The sequence below is a fragment of the Perca fluviatilis genome, chromosome 17, assembly GCF_010015445.1.
Source record: "Perca fluviatilis chromosome 17, GENO_Pfluv_1.0, whole genome shotgun sequence".
Classification (NCBI taxonomy): Eukaryota; Metazoa; Chordata; class Actinopteri; order Perciformes; family Percidae; genus Perca; species Perca fluviatilis.
Window position 1 is genome coordinate 17,631,437 of NC_053128.1, and position 10,441 is coordinate 17,641,877.

The following is a 10,441-nucleotide window of genomic DNA, read 5'->3' on the forward strand; positions in this document are numbered from 1 at the left end:
TCCAGTCCATACATAAAATACATTTATTTACTATTTCTTGAACCATATGCATCCATTAGTCCCACATAGCATCCATCTGTGCTATTAAATATATAGAGATAACATCTGTGGAGGAATTTATTTACTGAATGTGTTTGTGAGAGAGGGGATTGGCAGAAAAGGTAGAGCTTATAGATGAAAAGAGGGGATGGAGGGGCAGCCGATCAGTCCGCCTGCAGTGTCCCCGCTTGTCTACATGATGCCACAAGAGGACAAGGGGTTGGCGATCTGGCAGGTGCAGGCTGACTGGCAGTATTGGCGCACAGTCTGGTAGCAGCTGCGGTCGGCATCCCCGCCCCACTGCACGGGCCCGTTGGGGTCAGAGGGCAGGCGGCTCAGGATGCTGGTGTTGATGGCCAGGGCAGCCAGCCCATAGTCTGTGAACAGCACTGTCTCGCGCCTGCACGTGGGGCAGGAGATGAACTTGTACTTGGGACAGGACTCGTAGAGGATCTGCAGGCACTCCTCACACACCGAGTGCAGGCAGGAGAGGATGCGTGGACGCTTGCCGGCAAAGTTGTAGGTGTGACCGCAGGTGGGGCAGTCCAGGGGCTCGCAGGGCATGACGGGTCCAGAGGAGGAAGAGGAGGAGGAAGTGGAGGAGGAGGTGGATGAGGGCCGCAGCACGTACTGGTTGACTATGACGTCTTCCATCTTGTAGTGGAACTGGTGGTAGCAGATTTCGTTGGCACTGGTTTTGCGCTGCGCTAGGAAGCTCTGCTCCCTGCGCATCACGGGGGCCGAGGGGGACACCATTGGCCGGGGAGACCCTGTAATCTCCAGGGCCAGGTCGCTGCAGGCCTGGTTGACGATGATTTCGCCTTCACCTCCGCCGTCCCACGCCACTCTGGGGGGTGGGGCATAGCGCGGCTGGGTGGCGGGCACATGGCACTCTCTGGGGAACTTCTCTGACTGGATGATCTTAACGGTGTCCATGGGGATGGTGACGGGCTGACGCCTGAGGCAGGACATCCGCACGCTTTTTGTGGTGGAAGAGAGAGGGGCTGTGGCTCTAATCAGCACTGAACACCTCTGCCTGGTTCTGGGCAACAAAAAGATTAAGCTCTTTTTTTGAAGTCAGCCATTTGAGGGGACATGGGGACGGATGGTTGCCTCCATGTTTCCCTCAGAGATCCCCCGCCTGGTGAGCACTACTGACAGCCTGAGTCTTTATGAGGAGAAGACAGATAGAAGAGCTCAGCCAGAGCACCTCAATCTGCAGGTCTTATTCTGTCACCGCTGATATGGACAGATGATTTAACAGTCCAGCTTACAGTATCTGACCAGTGTTGACTACTTAAAGGTAGTTTTTTTTGTTGTTTTTACTCACTTATGCTGATGTTCCTGTGCTGTCTCGGATGGCTATTTGCAGAAATGTATATTCACACACAAGGACAGTTAGTACTTAAGCACAAAGACATGTTCTCTCTCACTGATGATACTAATAAATAATCTCATATGCACACAGATGCTCACATATATACATACAGTACAGGTTGGTGGATTTCTGCTTTCACAGCGTGGGGGGATTGAGTTCAGGCAGTTCAGAAAGGGCCAAGAGGTATTGTCTTAAACTATATCCTGTGGCCTGCCAAGGAAACTCTTGCCGTTTACATGTGGTTCTAGCTTAAACGCCCGCTTAACTTCCTGTTTTTGGCTGCGGTTGCCGTTACACACCGACTTGAGTGTGTGAGAAAGAAAGAATAACCTCCAGTCTTTCTCTGTGCTCTTAGACCTGTTTGGTCTGGTGACCCTGTGTGAGCCTCTCAGTGGCTTGTTGATAAGAAACAGGGAGGAGGTCTTTTTTTAGGAGGTGTCCTATAATGTTCCAGAAAGTTGTTGGAATGACTCCTTCAAGCTCCAAGGCTCCTGAATTCCTCAGAGGTGGGAGTTTGTACTTTCAGACAGTCCTCCCAACTGAGCAGAAGAAGTGATAACAGTCTGAAGGGATGCCTCTGTGTGCTTGTCTCCTATTTTTCAGTGACTCAGACTCATAACGTGTCCTCAGCATTCCTTTGGTCCATCTACCTGGGAAAACAGTAAAGAGATTTATAAAATATAACTTTAATGAAATGTAATGGAATGTAAATGAATACAACGGGGAAAGACAGGGTCAGCTTCTCACAAATATATCATACAAGTTTTATTAATTTTAGAAAGGTATAGGTGTATTCCATTTTCATTGTCTTAATTGAAAGAATTATAACTGTGAGATATTAGTTTGACTTTGACCTATTCTTCAACCTTTCTGTGCATTGATTGGAATGTTTTTGAACTTTGATAGAATCTACTGTAGCTGTATGAAGATCAGTTTCTTTGTGTGTTCTGATGACGGAGGCTGTCACCTTTTCATCTTGGCCTGAGCCCGGGTATGTTTCTGAAAAGAGTGACGACATTATCGTGTTGCCACATGCTCTGGGGTACGCCTTTTCCTTTGACTACACACAACACAATTGGAGTGCTACAAAGTTGGAAGATTATGTTGATATTTCATTGGGCTGTTGTATTGGACTGCACACTTCAAGCAGGATTGCAGAAATACTGAGCTCATGAGTACAAGTGCACCCCCGAGATTTGATGTGCCAATCTATGAGTGGTGTGAAAAGCTAACACCCAAAATAGTCAATGTTAGTAAAAATGTGTTAATATCGTTAACAGAAGGTAAACAGTGCTGCCCAAAAACAGTAAATGCAATTGACACGTAATTAAAAAGCCAAAGCCTGCCACACTGTTTGGTCAGAGCAGGTGATTTTGACACATGTTGCTTCCTGCCCTTGTCATGCTTCCTGTCAGTGCTCAGTCACATCTTGTGAGTTGCGTCAGTTCGACTCTAACATGCGTGGGAACAGGTTACACTCTGCATGGAGGCTTTGTGTCATCAAACTGTATGTGGGTTTAGGAAAAATAACAAGTGTATGGATGAAGCTTTTCAGCTTAACCAGAGCAATAGCTGCCAACCAGCAGAGGAGGGAGGATGACACATCTTTTTATTCTCTTCACGGCTGTCAACAGTGATGATTCATTAGAGAGAGAGAAAAAATGTGCAGAGGAGGTGACCTAGATGGCGAAGAAGAGAGAGAGAGAGAGAAAAAAAGAAAGAGAGAGGGGAGGGAACACAGCGCTGGTCCTGGTTTCTATTCATGGTTTGTTTATCTATGCACTTCTCAGTGGTTTCCTGCCCCCAACCCATGCTGAAGATTCACACCGAATGAGACAGATGTACCTAACAGCCGGAAGCGCTTCAGCCCATTTCGTCCGCGTGATGCTGCGAGCAATATTGTGGAAGCAGGCAGACATTTAATTCTCCCCTTTATTCTTTCTCAATGAATCGCTTGATACAGTCAATTTCTACACCGCACACTCAAACACAAAGAGCTGTTAGCTAGATCACTCACAATCTCACCAAATGTGTTCCTCCAGCACTGCAGTGCTACAACACTTCTCCCAAAATATCCTCTGTTTTTTTCTCATCTTCTTGCACACGCAGTGTGCATTCATACACGTTTGGGGGGGTGTGGGGGTGCTTGCTACTTTTAGAAGATATTTATGCAAAAAGACTCTGAAAAACAATCATCATAAATGTGTATATGATGGCCTTACAGGTATTAATAGCAAGAACAAAAAATATAAAATTTTGTTTTTAAAAATGTAGCACTTAATTGTAACTCAACCTGTAAGATTAGAAAATGTTGGCATTAGTACCTAAATGAAACCCTACATGATACTATATGATATCATATGGATGTTTCCCAGCTCTATACAAGTGTGAATTTAGGCCTGAATTAAATTCAAACTACCAAATATGATAGTTTGAATTAGAGATAGACCAATAAATCTGCCGGTATATATTAGCTTATTGCAGATATATATCTCTTTGTGTATATATGGGATAATAAATAAAAAGAAATCACAGTACAGACATGCTGTAGATATTGTTTTAGGTAATTTAGAAACAATGTTGCCCTTACATTAACCTCGGAACCTATCTGCTATCATCAGATGATTCAATACTAATCAGACTACAAACGGACTACAAACGAAAGCCAGAATGCTTCTGATACCAAAAACCTCCCATTGCCTACAGATTCTGCGTTCATATGCGGACACATGTTTACAAAGATTACTCTTACATCAACTGCAGAGTACAAACTCATATAAGGGATCTATGAAAAAGCATAAAATCCCCTGATAAAATCAGCTCTTAGCGGTATTGGCCTCACAAATCTGGTATCAATTGGGCTATTGATTTTGAAAATCAAACAATCAGCTCCACTTCTGACAGATACTATATGTCTAGAAACAGCTTGTGAGAGTATGTCTGCCTGGTACTGCGCAGGGGTCGAGTTGACAAAGCAATCAGGCTGCACGAGGATTCTTGATGCTGGGGGCGATGAAGCAGCTAAAATTACCCACTAATTTAGTGACAGTTATATGAAAAGAGCTGATAACTGATGCAGGCTGCCTGCCGATGGGCCAGCTTTAGCGCAGCCTCTTCCTAATCGACGGAGCTCTCTCAAGTTATGTAAGGAGCTCATCTCCGACCCAGGCACCATATTAACACAGTGCTGCAGCTCTCCCACAGTCTTGACATTGAGTGTTTCCGTGTGTGTGTAATTGTGTATACATAGCTCTAGATCCTTTCCCTGCAGAGGAATTATTACACTAATGAAATCATGGCAGGCATTTGACCTCGTCATCACAAGCAAGAGAAAGAGGAGAGCTGACCACAGAGATGTCCGAGGAGTTCGTCTCAGCAGCAAATTCCTCACAGCATTAAACACACACACACACACACACACACACACACACACACACACACACACACACACACACACACACACACACACACACACACACACACACACACACACACACACACACACACTCTAGAACATTTTGACCCTAGCATCACGTACATGGCACCACCCTTTACATTCCAGTGGACACAAACAAACAGATAACAAACAGATATCACCGTCTAAAAGGGATATTTTGTCTACTATACATGTGTCTACTATCAGTGACACACACCTGAAGAGAGAATGAAACACATAGCTCCTATCCTCTCACACTCCCAATGTGTTGCTTCGTCTTCTTTTTTACACACACACACACACACACACACACACACACACACACACACACACACACACACACACACACACACACACACACACACACACACACAAATCAGGTCCTCATGATCACACTGGATCAATTCCACTTGTGCAGTGGAGAGAGCAGGAGAAGGGCACCATGTTCTGAATGAGTCATAAAGACCCTGCCCATCATCTGTCTCCCTGCCTGTCTCTCTCTCTTTTCTCTCAATGATAATCTGTGAATGTCTGTCTCTATTTATCCATGTGAGCAGTCTGTTAGCCTGGACAGAACGGATGATACGCAGGTCTTTGTGCCCCTACACCACATACCAGCAGTATGTCAAGTATGCCAGCTATGTTGAGATGCGTATCCACATTCATGCCTCGGCTGGTTAAAAACATCGCTGCACATCTCTTCTTGGACCTGCGTGGGATATGATGTATTTTGATTACATAACATGTTATGACCTTAGCGTGATCTGAGGACAAATCCCCAGATTTACTGTATGTTTGCTGGCAGCAGCTTCTCTCGCAAAACATAGCTCTTGCAGGGATTCGGTGAAATATGGTGAATGATTCAAACACAGGAGGATTTGCATCTATGACATATTTTACAATTGAAAAGTTTATTAAGTATGGTACTGTATAAATGCAGATGACAGGTCTTGCTTGTTTTAATGTTTCTTGTGTTTTCTATTTGTTTGTTACAGCCTAATATATATTCTTTTTTAATAACATGCTTTTCTTAGTGGGCTTTTGCTTACAATCATTTCCTTCACACATAGCATACAGTAAGTTGATGCCAAACATAATTAAAATGCCAAAAATTCAGTACATCTAGATTTATTTCCCCAAGATTTAGATCAGGACATAATGCTTGGCTTAATTTATTATATTTACAGTCAATCCATCAAGCTGTGATTACATGCAATTATTCCAAAGGCTACAGTCTGATGTTTTTTTTTGTTGTTGCATGGGCTGAACGTGCTTAGTGAGTATATGGGGAGGTGTTGTTTTTAATAATTCAGCTCGCTGTCATTCATGGCAGACATCGGCCATTTTGCTTCGCAATTCATTACAGCCAAGTGCTCTTTGTTCTCATCTATGTATCTCCCACAGCAACATAGCAGAGCTGCACACAGGTAGAAAAGTAAAAAAGCCATAACCATCATCGCTCTGCCTGACAGAGACCTCATAGAAGATTTATGAGCAGAAAGGTTCAGCAAATGTTCAGCTCTTCAATAACAACAGTGGCTTGATTGATTAAGGGGATTGATTTTTCTTCTAAGGAGGCTGTCCTGCACAGGGTTAAGGTGGATGGCATTGTTGATATTGTGTGAACTGAGACTCCGGAGGGACGGTGAGATCGAGGCAAGGTGGCCAAAATATTTGGACCGTGTGAGATGGAGCGGCTTTAGCATGTGGGAGGGGTGTGTTCAGGAGCAGCAGTTATGCAATCGCAGCATGGTGTACCCAGCACTCTCACTGCAGCGCCAATGTATGGCAAACATGGAGATGCTTTAGTGCTGCTGACTGCTACAGAACAGGCCGTTCCTGCCCTGTCCAAATCCCCCTCCCTTCCTCCACTTCCTCCAGCCCCCACTGTCTGTCTGTGGAGAGGTCTGTCAAATGTCATAACCACTGGAGACATGACACCCATACCATCTACACCAAAACGCACATCATCACGGTCTATTCACAAATTCCAACCAAGTAGGCGTGCAGGTGTGTGTCTGTGAGCATATCTGTACGTCTCCATTCATGCATCCATGTGTGTGTCTGCAACTGCAAATGATGCAACAACCATGTAAATCCGAGCTTAATGTAACAAAAGGCAAAGGCAACCTCTCTCTTGCACAAAGAAGGCTAGAAAGAAAAGAACATTAGTATGAAACCCACATAGGAGACACACCTCTGAAACATCCAGATCATACAACACAGAAAAACCTATCTTCGTTAATGAAACAGATGCAAAGCAGTTTGTCATCCTCACCTGTCTGCCTACGCACTAGTCTTGTTCCAGTCCTTTCTCTCCTCCTCGCTCCTGTTCCAGTTGTTGCTGTCGATGTTGTTGATGCTGTTCTGTGAAGATAAGCCGTTCAGTCTCTTTGTTCAGGGGGATGTCTCACCAGAGGGAGAATGCTCTCTCTTGTCCATTCAATTCTAGCAGGATGAACAATGAGCAGCAGTGAAGGGAGGCAAACATGGAGGAGATGTAAGATGGAGGAAGCTGTTACAAGGTGGATGCGTCATGTCCAGGGCTGCTTTTGTCGAGCTCCACATCCCTCGTTCCTCTATTGCTCTCCTCTCTGGTACCTTTGTCCTTTACTCACCCACCCCTACTCCTTCTCTTCCATGCTGGGGCAGAGCGTCTCCCTCTGGTCTCTCTTTCTCCATCCTGCTTCCTAAGTCTCTCAAATTACTCAGCTTATTCTGTGCAGTGACCTGAGCTTCTGCGTTGTGTTTCTCTGCATGTACGTCCCTCTTCTCTTCCTTCCTGTCTTTCTGCTCGTCTCTTTCGTCTGGTCTTCAGGTAAACCTCTTGTCTCCTTCTTTTCCTTTTCTCTGCTGTTATCTCTCCTCTTGTCTCAGCTGCCGTTCATTACTCGTCTTTCTCCTTCTCCGTCTGCTCCAGTCAGTGCGCCTCACAGTCACACATGCGCAGTGTTTTCACACATACATGCACACTCACACACACTGCCTCTGGCTCCCTCCTTATGCATGCGGTTTGTTTTGCCTGCCCACCCCCTACTCTCTCTCTCTATCTCTCTCTCTCCCACACACACACTTTCTCTTTCTCTCTCGTTGCTGTCTTGCTGCAGCACACACTGCAGTGCCTCTGCAGGCAGGATCACGTTTGCTAGTTGCCAGAGAAAATATTTCAGCCAATGAGGAACGTTAACAACGCCCACCCCCCGCCCCCCCCTCCCCATATCGAAAAACATACATATACATACACACACATAAAGACACATGCACAAGTCTGAAATATCAGCATGATTGTTTATAATGTTTGTGTATAAAAGATTTGCACCGAGAGCCATGAATCTTAATATGAAATACAGTATTTAACACACACACACACACACACATACACACACACACACACACACACACACACACACACACACACACACACACACACACACGGTTATGTACACCAGCTAGACACAGGAAATACAGGATGCTGGTGCAAATAGATATAATCTAAGTGAGTGCAGAACATCTGACAAGGCAAAAAAACCATTATTTCAGTTACAAATACATTTTCTATCAGGTTGCTGACTGGGAGCTTTTTGGGAAAAAAGATCCATCATATTCAACAACACTGAGCACATGTATCCGAATCATGTTTGCACTCATTCCTCCTTGACACTTTGAGTCCTCTAAAAAAGGACTAAATGTGACACTGCTGATTCTTTTTTTGTAAATTTGCCCAGAAACTTGTAAAGCAGCATCCCATAAGCTCCCACTACAGATCTGCTCATTCAGCGATGTTGCATAACAACAATTTAAATTTAAAGTTTTGTATCTGCTCGAGCCTTCATGCTGACCAATAAATATTATTATAAAGATTATTTCAGAAAGTGAAAAAAAAACATGATTTTTCAATGAATGCAAGAGGGTTATGCTTGTGTAATGTGGCCATTGAATGCATAATGTAATGAGAGATTGCTAACAAATAGCTCCTGTTTGAATGTTTGTTTTTTTAGCAGTGAGTACTGTTCCTCTTCTTTCAGAAGTTTGAGGAAGATTCACAGTATATGCTCAACACATCATTGATGCAATATAAGTTCCTCAAACTCAAAGGCTATGAGGTTTGCCATTTTCTTATTCTCTGGTATCTCATTGTGCAACCCAGTATGGGTTGCATTGTGTGATTGTTGATTCAGTAGCATCCACAGTATTGTTATCCAATTCTATCAAATTATACTACTACTACAAAAATCATTCAGATATCAAAATATTAAGTTTTTTTCTTTCTACATTGAAAGTCAATGGAGCAATCAACAAATCCTCTTCAGGCTTCTTCCACTTGGAAATGCTACTCCTCCCTCATACTTTCACCCACAGACATCATTCAAACTTTAAACAATTCTCAAAAACCTTCAGCTGTTAGAAACTGATTCAGCTTTTTTGATATCTTTTATGTTTTTTGTGTTTTCACTGTTTAAGTTTAGTGCTTCTTATCAGGCCTTGTTGCGTTTATAATGGGTGTGTTATGTGTGACTTAGACTTTTTGTGTGGAGTTTGCATGTTTTTATGACTTTTTTCGAAATACTATATGACTATTTTGGACATACTTTATCACTCTTTTTCGACATACTATACTATGACTTTTTTTTATCACATTTTTTGATGTACTATACTATGACTTTTTTCATTATACTTTACTATGACTCTTTTTGTCATACTATACTATGGCTTTTTGTGACTTTTTTCAACATACTATACTATGACTACTTTTATGAATTTTTTCGACATAGAATACTATGCCTTTTTTCGATGTACTATACTATGACTTTTTTATCGCTTTTTTCGATATCAAATACGACTGTTTTCGACATACTATACTATGACTATTTTTTATCACTGATTTCAACACACTACACTGACTTTTTTTTCATCACTTTTTTTAACATACTATTCTGTTAGTTTATAACACTTTCTTCAACATAGTATACCATGACTATTTTTGACATACTACACTTTGACTTTTTTATCACTTTCTTCAACATACTATACTATGACTTTTTATGACTTTTTTTCGACATACTATACCATGACTTTTTTTTATCTGGACACCTCAGGATCCTACGCCAGAATCTTATTTGTGGACTTCAGCTCTGCCTTCAACATCATCCTGCGTGCTCTGCTACAGGACAAGCTGACCCAGCTGCACGCACCTGACTCCACGTGAAGCTGGGGAAACACGCCTCTGACTCTCTGACCATCAGCACTGGTTCCCCTCAAGGCTGCGTCCTTGACCCTCTGCTCTTCTCCCTGTACACCAACAGCTGCACCTCCAGTCACCAGTCCGTCAACCTCCTGAAGTTCCCTCATTGGGCTTATTTCTGATGGGGATGAGTCCACCTACAGGTGGGAGATTGACCACCTGGTGGGAAGGGGGAAGGGGGAAGGGGGAAGCAGCATTCATTTTCTATGCACCACGTATCTGGAACAAACTTCAGGTAAACTGTAGATCGGCACCCACGCTCAGCTCTTTTAAATCAAGGCTTTCTTTTTGATACTGCCTATGTTTAATTCTTTGCACTGCACTGTATTGGGAATTTTATTCTTTT

General features: G+C 43.3%; 1 protein-coding gene across 2 annotated transcripts; it reads right to left on the reverse strand.

Annotated features, from left to right (window-relative positions):
* Positions 1–191: 191 nt before the first annotated feature.
* Positions 192–7,969, reverse strand: rnf208 (ring finger protein 208). Of its 2 annotated transcripts, none has more exons than XM_039780392.1 (2): positions 7,132–7,969; positions 192–2,063 (listed from the first exon to the last, which is right to left on the reverse strand). In XM_039780392.1, exon 2 carries the CDS (start codon positions 1,009–1,011, stop codon positions 232–234), a length of 780 nt encoding a protein of 259 aa, XP_039636326.1. In that variant the 5' UTR covers positions 1,012–2,063; positions 7,132–7,969; the 3' UTR covers positions 192–231. The 2 variants fall into 2 exon arrangements, with proteins under 2 accessions (XP_039636326.1, XP_039636325.1); XM_039780391.1 differs by having other exon boundaries at positions 192–2,067.
* Positions 7,970–10,441: the final 2,472 nt, after the last annotated feature.